At 38.5% G+C, this 22,748-nt stretch overlaps 1 protein-coding gene across 1 annotated transcript in view; it reads right to left on the bottom strand.

The window, feature by feature from the left end:
* Positions 1-489: 489 nt before the first annotated feature.
* MSRB3 (methionine sulfoxide reductase B3) overlaps positions 490-22,748 on the bottom strand; it is a 203,598-nt gene continuing 181,339 nt past the window's right edge. The window contains exons 6-7 of the mRNA XM_056130757.1: positions 11,282-11,379; positions 490-3,095 (exon numbers count right to left, since the gene is read on the bottom strand). Of these exons, the coding sequence (XP_055986732.1) occupies positions 2,931-3,095; positions 11,282-11,379 (263 nt within the window). The 3' untranslated portion in view covers positions 490-2,930. The remainder of the gene's footprint in view (positions 3,096-11,281; positions 11,380-22,748) is intronic.

A 22,748-nucleotide genomic window follows, 5' to 3' on the forward strand; every position in this document is an offset into this window, starting at 1 on the left:
CACAGGAGAGAGCTGAAAGTTCCAAGGTCTATTTTCCCACCAGGCCAATCCTTTGACAAGAGTATAACTGTCCTGTCAAATTCTTTCACAGAAGCCTAGGCAGCAGCCTGGTACCATTCCTGCATTTTTATCCTTAGAATTATTATTATGGAATTCCCCGGAGTCCATTATTTTAAGCACAAAAACATACACAAGCTGCTGAAGATTTTGCTGAGGTGAGGTGAAGGTTGAATAATTCTGCAAATGCTTCCCTTTCCTCCAATCTTGCCGATCCCTGGGGGCCTTTTCAGGAACCTGGGATATGGAAAGCTGGATTCCATCGGACACTCAGAGTCCTGCTTGCCAAGGCCGCATCAGATGAAAGGTTCTCTATACAAACTAGGCTGGGGAAGGGATAAGCAAAGTCATCCTCGGCCAACTCCAATGGGTGATCCACGTCTCTGTGCTGAAACTCAGAGGAGTCTTCAAGAAAGACAAGAAAATGTTTTTTACAAAGAAATTTTATTGCATCATTTCTGTAATACAATTAACATAAGAAAAAAGTTTTTTTTCTTATGAAAATTCCATGTCATTTTCCAAAAGGTTTGATTGGAGAAAAACTATTACAAAGTTATCCAAGACAAAAATATCTGACCTTCAGAACAAATGATAATCCCTTTCATTATATTCTGCATTTAAAGCAAGGCATTTCAATTCAATTAACATGGAAAGGTTTTAAATTGATATGTCATGTGCATTAAGTATTTAAATGCATCTAAGAAGTGAAAAGTTTAAACATATGAAAATGTTCTCTAATACAGTATACACAGCTGTTTCCTTCAGATCCATTCGGCATCACTACATTGACCTACATTTTACACACCAGCAGAAACCTGCATTTTTGAAGGTGCAGTGAGGGCCCCACAGCAGAGAGGTAAAGAGTCCCATGCAACTCCCACAGATCACATACACCTCGCCATATTGACTCAGTTCATTGCACTCCATATCCTGCAAAAATAAATCTAGTGCTCGACAGCTGACATTATTGCTCACTGACGTTTTGGTAATATATTTCTTTAACATAAGACAGAAATATACTGAAATTTGAGACCACTTAAACTCTAAAGCAATCTGGAATTAAACCACATGCAAACACTCCACTTTTTTTTTCAGTAGATGTTGCATTTTTCTTAAAGTTCCTGCTTTAAAACGTGGTAGAAGGAAAACTGGCTTTCCTAAAGAAAAAGACTGAGGATTTTTTTAAAAGGTGTTTTTTTACTATTTTCTTGGTTTTGGGGCCACACCCAATGGTGCTAGGTGCTTACTCTTGGCCCTGAACTTAGGGGTCACTCCTGATGGTGCTCAGAGACCATATGCAGTGCCAGGGATCAAATCCAAGCTGGCCATGAGCAAGGCTTTACTTGCTGTGCTCTCTCTCTAGACCTAGAAAAGGTGTCTTCTTTTTTTTTAAGAGCAATCTCAAACTCTCAGATAAAACTGAAGAAACAATGAGGACATAAGAGACTATGGAGAGAGAAGTCCCTCATCTTGTCTAACCCAACACTGTGGCTTCCTTTCATGAACCAGGAGTGAGGCTCCACTCCAGAGTCAAACCCAAAGAGAAGGGTGCTGTGCACACCCTCAGGATGGGATGCAGATGGAAACTTAACTTCCTCAAAAACCTAGTTCTTTAAGCTTCCCCCACAGAGGATCCTCAGGTGGTTGAGAAATGTTAGGGGTTCTTCAGTGAGAACAAAAAAGGACTTGGCAAAGTTGGAGTATCTGTAACAAACAACCTCACCAGAGTGTTTGTAGAGACACAGATGAGGACAGGAATACACTAACATTTTAAATTGTCACAACTTTTCATTTCACTCTCTTTTATTTTGTTAAAATTGCCAACAGTCCTTTTTTTCTCTGTCTGTCTCTGTCTCTGTCTCTTTCTCTGTCTCCCTCTCTCTCTCTTTAATGCATGTATGCACAGGAGTGGTTTCTCTTGATTACAAAGAAAAATAATATCAGATTTGTAAAAATACTTTTAAAAACCCTGCATTTCAGAATTAGCATTCAAGACTCGAAACAAACACAGTGTCCACAAGTCACAAGCTTCCCTTCAGCCATTGGTGCAGCAGGTCTTGTCCCTCCTAAAGGCAGCCGTTCTACTCTCTCACTTTCCCCACCTTGAAGTGTGTCATCCCCCAGTTTTATTTTCTACAGTGGAATCACCAAAATGCCATTCTAGCTCTAGCTGATCTTAGATGTGAAAGGACGCTTGGAAAACGCAATGGTAGGTATTCTTGCGAACTCTGCTAACCAAGCAGTAATGTTTACCTTGCCACAGCACTGGGCGAGACCGTCAGATCTGGCAGTAATTTAACATAAGGAAAGATTTTAGACCTTCACACTCTTTTAGTGAGAATAAACCACCTTAGCTCAGACTTTCCACAAGGCTGAAAAGTCGCCAGAGATTTTAGTTCATCCTCATCTAAGCTGAATCCTGCACAGGACCCTCCCTGGCACGATCCTCCCAGGTCCTTACCATGTCCTGAACATCCAAGCTCTCGTCTCTATGCTGAGGCGCTTTTGATTTTCATATCTGAAGGCCAAGTACCAGCTGTCTCTAAAGCAAGGCAGTGGGGGAGGGGGACGTGGTGGAATCTCAAATGCAGCTATATGCTTAAAAAAAAACCACCGAATGATACTTCTTGAGTGGATTATGACAGAATTTTTCCAAAGCTATCTTCATTGACTAAAATTATAAGCTGCTCTTAGTCTATAGCAAAATATATGGATGGCCAGGATCTCTATTTAAGCAAAAACAAAAAAAAGAAAAAATATCAATAGCACAAATATGCCCTTCTATGTTTTGAAAAAATATATCTTAGACAATTTTTGACTTTCATTAACAAGCTTTGCATTAAGTACACTTGTTCCCATCCATCGCCATGACTCTACAGCTCCTTCTTATCGGCCTGGGCTGGGCAGCCCACCACACTGTCCCCATCAGCACTGCTACTTCCTGCAGGTGTGAAAGACAGTGAAGCCGAATTGATGCAGTATCTTTTCCCAGTTGGACGAGGTCCGTCATCAAAGATGTGCCCCAGGTGAGCCCCACACTGAAAAAGAAGAGCAAAGTGTAAGAAGAAGTATGTGTACATTTGACTTTGAGATATACATACAGCAGTTTAAACAAATGACCAGCTTGTAGAGAAATGATGGACACCATCATGGATGATTTCTAATCTGCCTGTCAATGGCTGATGAGATGGTTTCTGGCAAGCTTTGCACCACATGCTGAAAATTCAAAAGAGAAAAAACCACTAGAATTGTGTATATCAGAAATCATTTAAGAGCCACTGTATTTTTCGATCCGTGAAGTCTCTAAGCCAGCTGAAAAATGACAGCAGTAATTTTATGAATTGAGTTGACCCTTGATCTCCCCTTGTAAGAAACATGGCGGGATAAAATCTCTCCCCACTGGCATTACTTTTGGCTTTGGATGGGTGGGTTTCAGATATGCAGAAGTCCACTGTAAAAGATACTGTTTAACTGGCCATGACGGAGGTGATGTTTGCTTTCATGGGTAGTAAAACTTAACATCAGACAAGTGTTGGATGTTCATGAAACCTAGCAGAGCAATGGCAAGGTGTGATAGATTTATGTCATGATCACCAGGGCAGCAAGTGCAGCAAATGGAAATGTCTCAAGCCCACACAATAGATTTCCCCCCCTAGCTTCCAATAGGTGGGAAGCCATGATGGTTTTTATACCCAAAGAACTAAGTTATTTGGAGAAGTTCAAAATTGTTTAAATTAAAATCCATGCTACTGACTATACAAAAAGCAGGGGAAGAAGAGGTCTAGAATCAGACAAAGTAAGAGGTAGGATCATGGTTTGTGATGGTGGTTAAGATAAATCCAGCACAGAGACTCCAATATGGTCCATTGGCTGAGTCTAGCCTTCAAAGAATTGGTCTGATACTGGATATAATGTTGCAAATGGCTCCAGGATATTACATAGGTCATACTCACCCATCTCCACACATCCCTCTTCCTGTTTTGTAGAAGGGACAAGGGTGAAGGAAAGGGAGATGTCTGTGCACCAAATTCAAACACATTCTGAAAACACGTCCTTTGTTATGTAACAAAGAAACAGAAGCCTAGTACAAGGAATTTCATCCATTTATTGAACAGTATTTATGGAGGGTCTGCTCCACGCCAGGTACTGTTTTCGACCCTGCAGACAGAAGTTCCAATTGCTGCATTCAGGGAGTTTACATGTGAGTGGGGAGAGAGGCAATTCACAGAAAGATAGTGAAGAGAAAGATGGCAGGTAGAAATAAAGTTTAATGAAGGGAGATAAAAGGGGAAGCCAGGGGGAGGCCTCAGGGTTGGGGCTGCCACACAGGCAGAGCCCCCTGGCAGCTTGCCTCAGAAGATGCTGGAATAAGAACCTGAAGGAATGAAAGGAGGCGGTATTTACAAGTGTTTCAAGCAGATGAAAGAACCACATTTTACAAATGAGCATGCAGCATAAAAGGCAAAAGGACGATTTATTAGTTCTTTCCAAAACAAGAATTTGGTATATAAAGACACTTATAAATTAAAGAGTAATGACTTGTAACAGGGCAAAGATACCAAGTGGAGATGATGAGAGAGAAGAGATGAAGGAGGATAGTTACAATGGAAAAGACTAGAATCTCAGTTCATCCACTGTAGGTGCCAAACACAGTTCTCCAGGGATCTCTAGTTAATAAATAGCACAAATAGCAACTTCGCCTATGTGGCACTTCCATGTTATAAGGGCATTCTCATTTTACTGCCAACATACTGTGTCAGATTATTAAAGAACTAAAAATGAACCCTGAACTGATTTGATCTATTGCCTGGAAAATAGAAAACAGACCTAAAAAACAAATCTTGCGTTATTTTACCACATTCTACGCAGGTTTAGGTAATATTAAGGTTGACAGTTCAGATTGCTTTTCCTCTCTATAAACAATGGAGGCCAAATTTTCAGACATGAGAAGCTAAGATGCACTAGCAAAAATATATATGCTTCCCCAATGGACACAGGAAAACACCCATTTCTGTCTGCCAAAATGGTCAACGTGCAGGCCCACAGGAACCAGTGCTCTCTGTGACCAGTATGTGTGTGCAATTATTGATCTCACATGCAGCTCTGCCACTTTGATCACAGCTTCTGCGAGGTAGACTTTTCACATAAGAGCTACAGAGAGGCTTTATTGGCTGTTTTGTTTTTAAATAAGAGACTAGCTATCTGGGCAAAATAAACGATGCTGCCTTTATTAATTATCTCTTGGACAAACTTTTAAAAGAGTACTGTTTCACCTTATTCCAAAACTAAAGCCTTTTAGTATATACTGGACATTTAGAGTAATTATATGGTCATTATTTCCCAAATCATTTGAAAAGCCCCCAATCTGAGTAATTCAATCTGTTGAACTGAATTGGTTTTTGGTCTGTCACCGTATTTTGCTGATCTGGACCTAGTCTTTTGGTTAAAAAGAAAGGAAAACTCTGATTCTGATTGTGTTTCATCTTGGAAAACTTAGAACGGGTAGGAGTAGGAGATGGGAAGAGAAAGGAAGAAAAAATACACTTTTTATAAAAAGGAAATACAAATAGTTTGCAAATAGTGATCTAGGTAAATTCTCTGAAAAAATGTGACTCCCCTAAAATTGATAGAAATGGCTGCGTGAAGCTGGCCAAAGGATGAAGATTTGACCAGGCTCCCACAACTAAATGGAGAACAAGCATAGCCAGGTGTTTGGTAATCCCTGTGCCACCGCAAGCAAGCTGCAAAGCTCCAAGGCCATTTGTCTTAGGGACAAAGAGGGGCACCTGGGCGTCCTCCAATCTCCCTGTTTCCCAATTTCTTTTTAAAAAGTACACAGGCCCTGAAGTCTCCTCCCCAAGAGAAGCGCACATGGAGACCATTCTTTCCAGCTTCTCCCCTTGGCCAGAGTCTGGGATGATGAATGGAAGTTGTCAGTGATGCATTGTTCCTTCAGCCGCCTGCGCGCCTGCCTCCCCTGCCCCTCCAACTGGCGATGTGTGGGGCTCTCTCTCGGCACACCTGGCTGTAACGGAAACAAACTGGCTGCCTGATGAAGAAATCTCTGAGACTTGCTATTCAGGATTTATTTCAGGGTGTGCTTTTTGGGAGTTAGCTAAAACATAGCCATGCTATTTTTTATTTTACAGGTAAAATACAAACTGTAATTGAATATTTGTGCTCTCCTACTGAAGAAGTATGAGATAATTATTTTGTTCTGTTTTGTTTGGATGGGGGTGAGTTGGGGGCAAACGTACAGAAGACCCACAGCCTCTCCCTAGCATTTCTTGGCAACCAAGCAGTGGGCCACACCAGCAGTATTTGGCGGGGAAGTGGTGAGGGGTTTTCCAGAACCACACCCTTTGATTCCTGCAGGACCATGAGGTGTTGGGACTGAACTGGGGTTCAGCTGCATCAAATGACAACCCCTGCATTTCTCCTCCCAACCCCCCCAGACAACTGCTTAAATTTGTTTGGTTTTGTTCTGTTTGGGGGATCCCTACTGGCAAAGATCAGGGGCTGTATGTGGTACTAGGGACTGACTGAGTCAGCCACAGGCAAGTCACGCATCATGGCCACTGTACTATCTCTCTGGCACTAATTGTTTAATTTTTTTAATTTCCTCAAGAATCTTTTCAAACCTAAGACCCCCCCCCCAAAATCAGAAAATTTGGCAACTTACCATTCCAAAGAGAACTAAGAGAAAACGATATCCCTCTTTTTAAAAAGTGATGGAGTAACAAATTTAACATAATTCCTTAAAATCTGACTGCAATTCTCAGTTGTGCACATAAGAAATACAAATAATGCATTCAACACAATTGCATATTTCTGTACTTATGTATTTCCAACTGACCTAGAGGAATTTCTCCCACTTACTCCTAGGATGTTGGGAACTTTATTATTATCATTTTCTCTTAAGTGTTTGATCTATAAGATGAAGCACTTTCAAAGCAGATCTTTTACACTAAGGCACATGGAGTGGGATGAGAGGGAAAAAAGTTTTAAGAAGAAGAGCAATTTACTTTGCCAGTAGTATCCTGTTTTCTCTCCCTGTTATTGAAGACACTTGTGTGTAAGTAAGGCTCTTTTCCTCTGTGCTTGTGATATTAATCTTTTGCCAAGGAAATGATTGTGAAGTCACCAGTCTAGCATTATGATTTTACTGAAAGATCAAGAAAAAGAGAGATGAGCTGTGAGTCTGAAACCCTATTGTAACCCATGGGCATCTTTAATCATCAGCAATATATGAGTTGTCATCTGCAAAAGATTAATAAGGTTTGGGGGGTTTACCAAAAACTGCTTTACTTTTGAAAAATACTTTGTATTGGGAGATATTTACCTTTCTGTTGATTTGGTGGACTGGGAACAAATTAATAATGATCTAAAACAAACTTAAGGGACTCTACCATTGACTCCAGCAGTAATAGCAAGAGTCATAAATAAACCTCAAGTTGGGTAAACTCAGGGATCTGATGGTTTTCTTAAAGATTATTAGGCAAAGCTAAGTGATTTATTGGACCCCCATTTGCAGCAGATGTAGAATTTTGATCTAAAGAAGGAAGAATTCCCAGAGTATTTCAAGGAAGGACTTACTTCATGGAATTACAGCTTAAACCATGCAAATATTACCTCTTTTCACTGAATTTAAACTCCTGACAAAGTGCTATTTAACAGGCTAGGGTTGGAGGATTAGGGAGAAACTATCAAACAATTATTCATAGTAGTCAGTGAAATGGAAATAGAAGCAATGTATTTTATCACTAGTTAAAAAATGTAAGTTAAATAAAATTGAGGGAAATTATTTATAACTGAAAATTATTAGGAAATTGCTACAACTAAGGAAAAATATTTGTGCCCATCAAAGTAGGAAAATTCTAAACCTTCTTGGAAGAGGTAAGTGGAGTATAATTCCTGATGTCAGTATGTAGAATAAAAAAAAACATGGTTACAGTAAAAACCAGAAAGTAATAGCACAGCCCATTCTTTCTACAGTCAGGAATTACAATGAAGTCAGTGAAGAATCCCCACCACCCTGCCTGTTTTCTGGACTATTAACTCAAAGACCGAGTCTATTAGGTCTCTTCGCCCTGAGTTCTTAAGAATCTGACTGCAGTATTTCTGAAAAGTTATGACCATACTGATTCAAACTTAACTTTCTCAGAAATATTTTTACTAAAATCATATTCAAGAGGCCAGGGTTAGAGGATTAGGGAGAAAGTATCAAACAATTATTCATAGTAGTCAGTGAAATGGAAATAGAAGCAATGTATTTTATCACTAGTTAAAAAATGTAAGTTAAATAAAATTGAGGGAAATTTTCAGGGACACCTGAAAAGTTTACAGTGGGGGAACCAGAGACAGTACAGCAGGTAGGCCCCTTGCCTTTCATGTAACCACACCCTTCATTCCTCGGCACCCCATGTTTTATCTGGATCTCTGAATGCAGATGCAGGAATAAGCCCTGAGCTTTGCTGGGTGTGACCCAAAAAATAGAATCAAAACTGAAAAAAGCGACAACGAAAAAAGCACTATAGTGAATGTAAAAACATACCGCAGATTGTGTCTCTTAAAGCACATGTCAATCCTACCCAATGTGAGGACAAGTATATTGCATGCTATAATCAATATCATAATTTTTAATTTGGGAGCTACACCAAGCTGTGTTCAGGGCTTACTCTTGGGGATGCACTCAAGGATCACTTCTTGTGGAACTCAGGAGACCATATGTAGTGCTTGAGATCAAACCTGGACCAGTTGCAAGCCAGGCAAGTGCCCTACCTGCTGCAGTATTACTCTAGCCCCTCAATATCATAATTTTTCAAAGGGAAAATCCTAACTCCTAAAGCAAGAACTGGGAACCAATAAATGTATGTTTAGCAATAATGCCAAATCGCATATATATGTATATATGTGTGTGTGTGTATGTATTTGTAGAAGTTGGCAGTAAAAGAGTCCTTACATTTGGTAAGAGTCCTTATAGTTGGTAATCTATCTTTAGCATAAAGAATTGAAAATGTAAGATATAAAAATACATAATTGATTCTTCATAATAACCAATTCAGTATAGAGAAGAGACAAGCTATGTAAATTTAAAATACATTTTGTGGGGGGGGGGGGGCAAATAGAGCTGCTCAGGACTTCCTCCTGGCATTGCTCAGGACTTCCTCCTGGCATTGCTTCCGGAGCATATGCAGGGATGAGGACTGAATCCTGGTGTGCTTTATCGCTGCACTATCTCTCTGGCCCCCCAGAAAATTACTTTAAAAGAAGAAGTAAATCAGAGAAGTTTTCCATATCATCAAAAAAGGGAAAAATAAATATGGAAGAAGTTGTGAGTAGGGAAACACAGAAGACAGAAGGACAGAAGACCAAAGAAGATAAACTGATCGTGAAATGTGTTTTTAAAACTATAAATTAAAAAGGCACAAGGTATTGCTCTACTATGAAAGCCTTTAAACCAATTATACATTTTTTTCAAGGCAAAATAAAAAAGCAAAATAAAAAGGCTGGAAGTGAAAGATAGAAAATTAAATGATCTTTATATAATGGTCTTCACAATGGTCTTTATTGTTGTTGTTGATATCATCTCTGTGACTGGCATATAAGAAAAAAGGAAGTTGATTATAATGATAAATTTTAAAAATATTAAGAAAAAGCATAAGCAAGTTTGTAGTGGGGGTGGAACACTATTAACAAATTAGTTCAATAATTATAAGCTACAATACAAACCTAAAAACAGAAAAGATATTCAGGAAGTATTAATCCTGCCCTCCTTAGTTTTTATCAAAAATTACAAATTTCTGGGTAGATCATTTTAATGTGTTTGTATGACAGTCATATAAATATAAATATGTGTGTATAAATTCAATTACATTCAAAATTAAAATGAATAAAACTGTTCAGAGATTATGAGAATTGAGTTTCTGCCTCTTTTTGCCTTATACCTTTTGAGAAAGTAGCTATCTATCACAATCTATCTGTCTAACCTTTATCTTTCCATCTGTCTGACACCAGAAAGATGTCTGGAGCAAAAGACTCAAATTCAAGTCTCATTTCTGTGACTAAAACCAATGTGAATTTACACAAATTTAGTAGCCCTCCGTGTTCTTCAGTTTCCTCAAGTATAAAATAAGAGAATAATAGTATCTACCTCACATAAATTACATGAGCAGTGACTAGGGCCCTTTAACAAAACTGATGTTGGGGCCTCATCCAGACAAATTAAAATAGAATCTCTGGGGGTGAAACCCAGAAATACAAAGTTTCATTATCTTGCTCAGATACTCACATCTGAAAAACAAGATTATACTGAAATGTGACATACATCATATATGCATGAGTCTGCTTTTCATGGGGAAAAGTAGTTTTATACTTAAAAGACATTAAAAATTTGCCAACCTTATTTTTAAAAAGGAAAAGAAAAGGAGAGGAAATGAAAGAAAAGAAAAAAAGAAAAGATATGAAAAGAAAAGAAAAGGAAATAAAGAAAAGACAGGAATGAAAACAAATTTGTCAGATGGTTAGGTTCAAACCAATATCCCTCCCTACTTGGCAGTAAATATGCCACCTACTCCCTAAAGACCTGTGCCTGATGAAGGGGGTCAAAGGGCAGGCAGAAGAATGCGAGGGGAGGCCCACGTGGAAATCACTTTGATTACAACTGCCTGGTTGTGCCCCCTTTACCTCAGTCAGACACAAGCAACAGATATCACCCAACAAAATATTCTGTATGGGTCAATTTCAGGGCTCAGACATGCAGGCTCTATACTTGAATTTTTTTTAAAGCAAAGTAAAGCACCATTAAACAGAACCTTCGGTGGGGAAAAAAAATCACCTTCCATCGATTCAATGGGCTTTTAGGGCCTATGAAGGTTTTGTTATGTAGCCATCCATAATCTGACGTTTACATCACGTCCCGTTCACTGCAGTTCTGTGCACCCACTTTCAGTCCGAGCTCTACCACTGGCAGTCGCTCAAACATGGTGCAACAAAGAAACCAGAAACAACTCTCTTTGGGTGACTTGAAGAGGAAGTTTGATGGTGAGTTCTAGGAAGGTGGAATGGGAGCACACGATAAGGTAGTTTCAGACGAGTAATGACATAGCTTTTCTGCTTCTCTGGCCCCTTTGTGATTAGTCACTTGAACTTAGTGGCTACCTTAAGGAGAATCAAGAATCTTTCAACAATTGGCAACATTAAGTGAACAGTGGGTAAAACTGACCTGAGAGCAGCTTGTCTCCACTCTGTGCATCCCGTAGGAAAAGTCATCTGTGAACGTGATGGAGTCGGAACTAATCACATCATGGAACGAAGGCCAACCTGAGCACAGCAGGCACAAGAACCAAAACAGAAGGGAGAGAAACAGCCTTGGGTTACAATTATATTTAAATAAATACTGATCCCAGCATGGAAATCCTTAACATATAAATCACGCTTAACTTTTTCAACCTAGATGAAAATGTCAAAAGCTAAAGAAAAATAATATGCAACCATTGCAATCCTAGTGAAACTGTTTCTTAAGAACTTTTCCCCACATCCAATTAAAGTTGCATTTGGATTTTATATTTCATGAAACTGGGTTAGACCACCCAGTGGTTTTCCCAGCACATCCCTGAATGTATAAAGCTCCCTCACCAACCCCTTCAGAGGCACTGGCATAGCTCTGATGTACCAGGAGTCTTCCAGTGTAATATTTTCCAAAACACAGTCCAATTAGTCTGGCTGTTAACTTTCCACTTATTCTATGCCTCTTTTAGGAAGCATGCTTAGCTGTACTCTCTTCTGGATAGCTGAAATATATGCAAGTAATATTCTGTTCATTCCACCTTTGTCTAATTTCTCAGCATAGGGAGTTATCTGGGAAAGCATAGCTTTGTTCTATTTTGTGATCAATGGGACTGCTCCTATCAGAGGAGAAAGTCAAGGAGCAGTGCTCCTCATAGCACCTTCTTTCTAATGGCATCTTGTTTCAATTTTCATTTATTATAAGGATTTATAAAATATGCAGACAGATTTAAGAAACTCAATGGTAAGTGGACCATAGGATTGTACAAATGTTTATGAGTGTACAGTCTGGTTTTATGTTCAGTACTTATGGGCATGTTTTTACATGTTTCCAGAAAATATGTCTGGAGTTACTGAACTGAAGCCTGCATCCCCAATATGATGAAAGAGGTGCTATGTTGCTGAATTGCTGGTACAATTTTTTTCCCTTGCAGAAGCCAAATATATTTCTGCAGAAAGGAGGGAGCCCTTTAAAACATGGTGCTTTGTGCTAATACACCTACTGAAAGAAAACAGAATGCAAACTTCAACAATATGATTTCCAGTTTCAAGCAAAACAAATTAACTCAGGCCAAGTTTTTGTAAGAAGTTCTCCAAGCAGCCCAGTCCCCTCTGTGCAACAAGATAGCCTCAGAGTCAGTGTCAGAATCAACCCACACAATTTAAATACTTTCCAATTCTGATTTGAATTCAAGGTTGCTATAGATCACAGCCTTCCAGATATAAGTTTTTAAAAATGGAGCACAAGACAAATTATTGTTCTTTAGGGGGTGACCTCTCCAGCATGTTGGAGTGGGAGGCATGGTCACTCCTGGTAAGACTTACCTGATTGTGGCTTGGGTCACCAAAGGAGTGCAAGTCACTAGGTCTCACATGGCAGTGCTCAGGGAGCTATGCTGGGCCAGAGTTTGAATTGGACCTAGTGTACTCCAGAGATGTGCCACATCTTTTTGAGTCATCTCTCGAATCTTACACTAATGGTTTTTAAGAAATTCATTTCTAACTATTTTCTAAACTCTGAAGAAAGTCTGAACATATTTCAGGGAAAGGCTATTGGTTTAATTATTACTTCACACATTCACACATTCTTTGTTCAATGATGGAATACCACAGACAACAGTGACATTTGAGAACATTAAAATAAAGTCATGTGTTTATGAAAAGAAAAAAATATTCTGTATTTTTTATGTTTAAAATTTACCATAAAGCTTATCTCCACCCCCCCATTTTTCTATCTCTAGAATTTAAAATAGATTTAAGAAAATTATATACATTACACTTATGTATAAGGTATATAATATAATGTATATTATACATAATATATATATATGCATACACACACAAACACTCAATCCTAAACAAAGCAGGCATTTAAAGCACCAACCACTTAGTATGAGTGAAAGATCCACATATAATTTATAATCAACCCTCACATATACGGTTTCTGCATCTGCAGAGTAGTATCCATGAAGGTGGAAACAATTTGCAGATAGGTGAATGAACCCACTTGGTTCAAGCCCACGTTGCTCAAACTCTCCCACCTCCCACAACTCCTTCTGAACCGTATACTTATTAGATTGGGTTTGTGACTGATCTTTTTCGATGCTTTTCTCACTGATGAGTGGCAAGCACTTAAAAGGCAGAGTTGAAGCTGAGTGCTCTCACTGCCTGCCTTGGTGGGGAGCTCATGGGCAAATTCAAAGGTTCTTAAGACTATTCCAATTAGCCGTCAACAAACAAATAGATGAAAAATTGTGGCTCATAACAGAGCTCCAGAGGAGAGAAAAAGAATATAATCATACTCCTTTTTCACAGATTAGATTAAGAAATCTTCGTGCTAATTTTCCACTGAAGTATCTGACTTGGCTCAATCATTATAATTAAGACCCTCTATGTAGGTAAAGTAGCTTAATTAGTCACCTAGGATAATAAAAACATGGAAACTATCTAGGTCACATGTTTCTTCCCATTCTGGGGTAAAGGGAAGGGTGAAGAATAAAGATAAGTTGCTTGCCAATATTATACGAGCAGTAAGAGACTGAGCTAAAAAACATGACTGTTTTGACTTTAGTCTGGGGCTCTCTTTTTATACTTCACATTCTTCTTTAAAGCTGAGGAATCATGTGGACATAATATGATGGATGAATTGTTCAAGTTTAAATAAATATTCTCAATGCCATTTCTGGATTGTTAGACTATTGCCCTTAGGAGTAGATGTGGAAGCCATGAGTATATCCTAAGATATTTGAATTATCTCACTCTCTAAAGATAAAATTGCTCAAAGGGAAAGCTCAGGAGGAACATTGCACAACTAGGGTGTAGCTCAGTAGTTGAGCATCCACTTCACATATATAGGAGACCCTAGGTTCAAGACCTGGTACCACCAAAAATTAAAAAATAAAGCAGCAGTAATGATGCTATGTTGTTTGATACATAGGTTACTTAATTATGTGAAACAACCACAAATACTTAAGGTCTCGCCCTTAAGAGTGTACTGACAAAACTGTACATGCTATTTGGGGTTTCTCATTCTAATTTTTTTCTAGAACCTGTATTTGGGTAGGAGAACTGCTTTTGAGTGAACTATGAAATAAGTCAGACAGCTATAAATTTTTGTCTCCATGAATTAAATATTCACGTATTTTCCAGAAAACTTCATCCAAGAATAGAACATGGTGATATGGGATCATATAGAATAGAATTTCCCCAAAGAATTCAATATTGTTGGAAAGTTTTTCACTGGAATTGTTTGTCACGGTGTTTCTTAAGCATTAGAATAAATACTGGATTTTGCAAGGGTGTCAAAACTATCTATAATTCACAGAGTTCCTTTGCGTTGCCAAAGTTGTTAAAGTGAAATCTGCATTTTTTTATGTGGCAAAAATCCTAATTAGTGGAGATAGACAGGAAAGTGGTGTGGAAAACAACAACAAAATTCCCTCATGCACCTCCAGAAGACAATCATGGCCACCCTCAACAGTGAGGTTAACAAAGGAGAATGTAGGGTTCTTTAGCCAAGTCTCTCAGGAAAAGCAAAGTTCTACAGAAATAGAATTCATCACAAAGGTAAGTCCTTATTGACAATCAAACCAAGAAGGACTTTCACCCGAGAATAAATTGTCTCATGGCAGAGAAGCCACAGTGATGACAGCACTTTGAAAGCGGAATTCCCTCATCATGTGAAAGTATTTAAAGGAGGAACTCTTCACTGCTGTAAAAATCCTCAAAGGAAACCCTGCCCCCACTCCTAATAATAAGGAAAGTGCTTCAAAGGGTGATAGATAGGCAAAGACTGAAGCAATCTGTGTCTTGTTGAGAAAATTATCTTGAGCAAAAAGGGGGGGGTGGTGGTGTTTATGTCAGTTTTGACATTAAAGAAAGATCATCCATCCTCCTTTTTCTAGGATTTCCCTTTTGGTCTTCTCATTTAACAAAAAAAAAATATTTGTTTTGGATGCATTCCATGCACTCTTTAAAAGAAAAGTCATGTGAAAACCTGTATAAACAGAAATGACTGGCTCCACCCCCAAAATATCCCTTTATTTCTATTTGATGAAGTTGAATTGGAGGCTGTTATCATTTTATTTCAAGAATGTAAATTGTAACTTTTAGATATCAGTTTATTATTACCAGGAATATGTTACTAAGTAAACAGACTGTCCCCTCAAATAATTCTCTACTCCAATCAACAAATAAATGCAGGTACTGTGACTAAAAGAAAAACTGGAACATAGCATTTGATTCAGTTTTATCAACATCAGGCAAAATAATCTGCAGACATAACATTACTGATACTGATACTGTAAAGAAGTTCCAGAATGTTTGTTTACATCTCAAACATAGGAGCAAGAGATTCAGCTTAATAGAGATTCTTGGGGTTTGCCACTGTCTACACTATAATTATTTTTTTAGACCCCAGTGTGATATTCTTTACACACATAATGTAAATTTACAGAAAAAAATTCAAGACTCTCCATAGTTCACATAAATTCCTTCCCATAATTCCTTCTCGAGAAGAAGACTAGGCCCTACTTGGATCCCATTATGTAAAGTGAAACTCTTCTCAAGTAGCATTATATTGACCAACGTTAAATGTTTCACTCCAACTGCCTCCTAAGAAAAATGTTCTCATCTCTCTAACCACCATCTTTCCCTCCTTTCAAAACTCTCTAAATCAAGTTGTTTAGCATCAGATTACAAACAATCCTGTCTGTAACACATCTAGGAAAGTAACCCTCATTCTCTTACTCTTACATTAACAACACCTTCTATTCCGCTTTCACATCTCCTACATCCCCCCCCCACCCCAAATAAAGATTAGAGACCATAATAAGTCACATGAGCCATGAATAGGTCATAGCAGAAACTGTCACAAACAGGAGTTCATTGAATTGAAATATTTTGTTAACATTTTATTATATAGTTGAAAGCTGTAGAGAACATATCTTAGAAGTTCTCATGAGCTTCAATAAAAAGATTTGTTTTTAGCTATTCATTGTGGCAGATGTTAATTAGACATACTGTAATGATTACTTTGCAATAAATACAAATACAGGCTTGTGTTAAATGTGAAATAAATACTTATGTCAATTATACTCATTAAAATGCAATTACAAATATTTCCAATGCAAAAAGAGTCTGAATACAATAAATCTCAGTTGGTTAGATGATGGTTTAATAATTATCATTTCTATTAATAGACAATAATTCCTATGTACACACATATAGATCTGCATATCTATATACCGTGCATATACATGTGTGTGAATGGTTTCCATGGGAAACCATTTTGGGTCTGTATCAACTCTCAGTAGCAGTAGCACTGTCCTCCCGTTCATCGATTTGCTTGAGTGGGCACCAGTAACATCTCACAACAAATTGTGAGACTTGTTGTTACTGTTTTTGTCATATTGAATAAGTCACGCAGAGCTTGCCGGGCTTTGCCGTGTGGACAAGATACTCTCGGTAGCTTGCCGGGCTCTCCGAGAGGGGCAGAGGAGTCAAACCCAGGTCGGCCATGTCGGCCATGTGCAAGGCAAACACCTTACCCGCTATGCTATCGCTCCAGCCCAGCTCTATAATTCTAAAACCATATTGCAGAAGTTAAAGCTTTTGGTTTCTCTGTGGTCAGAATTGGTTAACTTCCCCATCCACACATATCTTACTAGTTAACTCAATCCAAGTAAGAAAACTCTATGAAGAGCCCCTACTAACAAGAACTGCTTGAAGCTTAAAATTCTTATTCCTATTGCCCCATTGTTGGAAGTCTGTCTCATGAGCTGGGGTTGAAGGCAACTGGAAGAGAGAGGTGATCACTAAATCAATGATGGAGGAATCGTTCAGAATGGGAGATGTGCTGAAAGTAGATAAAGGAACAAAAGTGATAGCCTCTCAGTCTCTATGTTGTAGACCATAATGCCCCAAAGTAAAGAGAGAGAATATGGGGGAAATTGTCTGCCATAGAGGCAGGGAGGGGGTGGTTGGGAAGGGGGGATATACTGGGGACACTGGTGGTGGAGAATGTGCACTGGTGGAGGGATGGGTCTTCAATTATTGTATGACTGAAACTCAAACATGAAAGTTTTGTAACTCTATCTCACAGTGATTCAATTGAAAAAAATTCTTATTCCTACAAAACTATTCATTTGATTGACACTCAAGAATAACTTTTATCGGGGCCGAAGTGATAGTACAGTGGGTAGGGCATTTGCCTTGCACATGGCCAACCCAGGTTCAATCCCCAGCATCCCATATCATCCCACAAGCACTGCCAGGAGTGATTCCTGAGTGCAGTGCCAGGAGTAACCCCTGTGCATCGCTGGGTGTGACACAAAAAGCAAGAAAAAAAGAATAACTTTTATCTCATTTTTTAAAAGAATGATTCTTAACCCTTTCCTATTTCACACACACTCAAAGGCCCATTTTTATAGTAAACATTCAATTCACAGGTCAGTTAGTAGCAGAAAACAGTTAACACCATGGCCCATACAAAGTTACTCTGTTCACTCTAATTTATTTCCCCCAATATCCACATATTTTTCCAGTTTTTCTGTGCAAATTTCTACCAAATCAGATGATAGTGCATTTATTTATTTATATTTCTGTATCATCCAATATGGAAAAATATAAATGACGTTTCTTTTTCTTTTTCTTACTTCTCCTTTATTTACTCCCCACTTCCCACTTTTTTTCTTTCCAACTTCTTTTAGATTGATTTACAATAACGTTATTATTGGTGGGTCCTCTCCCACCCTTTTGGAAAACTCATTTTTGAAAATTGTTTGCTATAACATATGACCATATTCTGGGTCATATGTTATGGCAGTGTTAATGTATTTTGGGGGGGCAGGAGGTAATTCACCAGGACTAACATGGAGTTCTCAGGCTTATTCCTGACTGTGATTAGGGCTCATTCCTGCCAATAGATGGGGGCCCATATACATTGCTAGGGATAAAATGGGAGAAAGGGGTTGGCCATATTCAAGGCAAGCAACTTAACCTTCGTGCTATCCCTCTGGGCCTGACATGTCTGGTTTTAATGTACAAGAGTTACTTCACCTCTCCTCTACCAAGTGCCAAAGACCTGAAACAATGCCCTTATATCATCCTTTCCATCCCAGGACCCCCCTTACTAGGCAGACTCAGTTTGGGGGCCAAAGTTTTGCCATTATTTGATAACTTCTATTTCCTTGTCTTATTCCTCTGTATACAATGAACCTACTTCCCACTTTTACTCTTTCTGAAACAGTAAATCAAAAACAAATCCAAAACACCATGCTATTATCCATCTCACCTCTACCTTTTAACACAGGAGGCTTTTCCATTTTATCAGGTCAATTTCTACCTTTCTCAAAGGCACAGATTCATTTTCTTGCTATGAATTCTTCCAAAATTTTATGTACTGATCAACTAAAATATATGTAGATAGAAGAAATTCAAAGAGTGAACTATTTTCTTTCAGTTTTTCCGATGTGTCACTGATAACCATGTTTAACAGGTTTGATTTAAGTCTAACACATATACTTATACCACTATTTCCTGACTGGTTCATTTTAAGTCTGTACTGTCTAATACAATAACAACCAGTCACATGTAACAATTTAAATTTAAATGAGCTGAAAATAAATTAAATTAAAATTTTGTGGAAGCAGAGAGATAGTGCAGTGGGTAGGGCACTTCCCTTGCATGTGGTCAACGTGGGTTCAAATCCAGCATCCCATCTGGTTCCCCCAAAGCCCTGCCTGGAGTGATCCTTGAGTGCAAAATCACATGTAAGTCTGAACTACTGTGTGTGACCCCAAAACCAGCACCCCCCCACACACATATTCAAAATTTCTATTTCTCAGTCACACAAGCCACACTTCCAGTTCTCAGCAGCCACATATAGTTAACAGCTATCAACCAACTGGATACCACTGATACAAATAAAGTACATTTCCACCACTGAATAGCATTTAAGTTGAATCATCTTGTGAAAGATTATGATTTAATATTTATACTTAAATAGTATCCACATATACCTCCCCTTCCAATTTTTGGTAGTTACATTACTTTTGGCTTTCAGTTTTAAATCATGTTAAGGAATGTTTGTCTCTTGAACTCAAAAGTAAATTCATCTCGAATAAGAGCAGGAAGTTAAGTTTGCTTTAGCTTACTACTCTATAGCCAACCTCCTGGTATATGAGTGTTGTTAAAAAAGGTAAGTAACTATCTGTGAATGAGTAAGTGAATGCACGATTATTCTAGAGCTCAATATCTTTAGATACTCCACTCTGCAACACAGTCTGAGCACCCTGACACTTCCTCTACCAGTACTTTCCCTAGTCCAATAACCAATCTTAATTCTTTCCTGCTTTTCTACAGATTATAGGAACTAAAAAACTGACATAGTATTTCTATTATTATTGTTATACCTGGTTGCTTACTTACTGTGCAGCTAAGGAGTACTGAGGGTATATCCTCTTTTCCAGATGCCCAATTGTCATGATATCAAACTGCCTAGTGATTCAGATTTTCTTTTTTTACAACTGTATCATAAGTAAAGATCATATGACATTTTATTTATAAGGCATGCAAATATTTTACATAATGCAACATTCTAAATTTTTGAAATTTTAATCACAGACATTTCAAATTTACACAGAAAAATATAATAGGCATCTATCATTTAAAATAAAAGCTACCCATATTTAACAGACAGCAACTTTCTCTACTTTTGATTTAGACTTTTCTCTTTCACTAACAAAATAAATGTTCCAAGGATAGCCAGATCTGCTTCCAATCTACTTTCTTCAGGTACCCTAGAGAGAATCCTTCCCACACTTGATTTATTTTATCTATATGTTTATATATAAAAATAAAAGGCAATGTTTCAGTATTTTTTAAAATAGACATAAATAGTACTGCTTCTCAGGTATCCTTTGGAAACCTATTTTGCACTTTACTCCTGTTTTTATTTTTTGTTTTTAACAGAATCATTATTTTACGAGTAAAATAACTTTTCAAATATTTTTGAAGGCACTGACATTGTTTTATTTTTGTTTCACTATTATTCTCTAGAATATCTCTACATCTTCTGAGGTGACTCTCTTTATCTTGGTTTAATTTCACATTTTTCTAATTTTCTATCTCTCTGGTGATCCTGGATGGGCTGTTTTTATGTAAGAATGAAGATCAGGGTTAGTTGCCCTGTGAAGTTGATATTGCTTTCCTCTACAGTCATACACGGTGTGTCTTTGTTTTCTCATCATGTAAGTTTAACTCTGAACAGGAATGCCAAGGGGGAGTTCTGTGAACATAGCCATTATAAGCTGGCAGTTCTTGAATGCCTGGCTCTGGAGCACACCAAATTTAGAGCAGGCTCAAATTTCCCCTATTGGTTGTTTAATATACCAAGAAAGTGATCTTACAGGTTCTTCTTTTTTTTTTAAAAAAAAAAAAGACCCTTTAGCTGATGATCTGTAATATGGAAAAAGAAAGTGGGGACAATGTAAAACTGGTCTAGCAGTTCTTTCAATTTTTAATTTAATAGCCAAGTTGTCAGGCTCTGTGTTGCTCTTCATAATTTTGCACTTTGAGCTTCTCTGTGATTCTGGCAGGCATCCCTGCAGCAGGTCCTACATATTTTGGCATGCAGTTTTCTTAACGAGCCCTATCCATTCATGCATTTCCATCAACTACAGTTTTCTCTTGGAAAAAAATATGGTTTAAAACTTCCTGTCTACTTAAGATACACTCCCCCACACACTTGCAGACTTGAATTCTCTTTGTAATGAGTTTCTTCTTCTTTTCCTCCTCCTCCTTCCAATTTCCTCCTCCGTTTTCTTTTTTTTTAAATCTTATTCTCACTTTAAAGGGATCTCTTAGAAGAGACGGAAAATAAATATGTATGCTCAGTCTATCACTGTAAACAGGAAACGAGATTTCTTTTTTACAAACTGCATATTAATCCCCTAAATATGGTACTTATGATGATATAACTGATTTTAGGCATCATAATTTTTCTATTTACTACAATTATGGACGACCCGAGTTCGATTCCTCCGCCCCTCTCGGAGAGCCCGGCAAGCTACCGAGAGTATCTCGCCCGCACGGCAGAGCCTGGCAAGCTCCCCGTGAGGTATTCGATATGCCAAACACAGTAACAACAAAGTCTCCAATGGAGACGTTACTGGGCCCGCTCGAGCAAATCGATGATCAATGGGAGAGCCTTTACAATTATGGAGCAATGGGATGGAGCGATAGCATAGTGGTAGGGTGTCTGCCTTGCATGCAGCCGGCCCAGCCCACCCAGATTCCATTCCTCCGTCCTTCTTGGATAGCCTGGCAAGTTACCGAGAGTATCTTGCCTGCACAGCAAAGTCTGGCAAGCTACCCGTGACGTATTCGATATGCCAAACACAGTAACAAGAAGTCTCACAATGGAGACGTTACTGGGCCTGCTCGAGCAAATCAATGAACAACAGGAGGACAGTGCTACAGTGCTATGGAGGGATAGCACAGGGGCTAGAACATTTGCCTTGCACGTGGCCGACCTGGGTTTGATTCATTCATCCCTCTCAGAGAGCCTAGCAAGCTACCGAGAGTATCCCGTCCAGATGGCAGAGCCTGGCAAGCTCCCTGTGGGGTATTCAATATGCCAAAAACAGTAACCAGTCTCACAGTGGAGATGTTACTGGTGCCCGCTCAAGCAAATCGATGAACAACAGAAGAACAGTACACAGTGCTACTACAATTATATAGTCACGGTCACAGTCCTCTTGTTGTTCATAGATTTGCTCGAGTGGGCCCAGTAACATCTCCATCATGAGACTTGTTGTTACTGTGTTTGGCATATCGAATACATCACGGGTAGCTTGCCAGGCTCTGCTGTGTGGGCGAGATACTCTCGGTAGCTTGCCGGGCTCTCTGAGAGGGGTGGAGGAATCGAACTCGGGTCGGCCATGTTGGCTGCTTGTAAGGCAAATGCCCTACCGCTGTGCTATTGCTCCAGCCCACTACAATTATATATATATATATATATATATATATATATATATACACACATATATATCATACTGACAAAAATACCAAGATCAAGGTAAAAATTAACAGATTTAATTCTGAATAAAAAGTGATTGTGAGCAAACTGTATGATATTGATATTACTTTATGGCAGCTGCAGTGCTTTCTACACTATTAGAATCACAGTTGATCAACTCCTTGGAAAGAAATTGCTTAGACACTTTTCAAGCTAATATTTGATTGTGCCTGAGAATTCGCTGAATTTCTGTTCCCCTGCCAGAATAAATATAAAAAGGAGTATACCCCTCTATGCTAATGACATAATTTCAATATTGCTTGTTTTGAACTGAATTATATAGACAAAAATAGTTTGTTTCAAGAAGCAAACTATTTCAGTCAAG

The sequence above is a fragment of the Sorex fumeus genome, unplaced genomic scaffold (assembly GCF_029834395.1).
Source record: "Sorex fumeus unplaced genomic scaffold, SorFum_2.1 ptg000081l, whole genome shotgun sequence".
NCBI classification, from domain to species: domain Eukaryota; kingdom Metazoa; phylum Chordata; class Mammalia; order Eulipotyphla; family Soricidae; genus Sorex; species Sorex fumeus.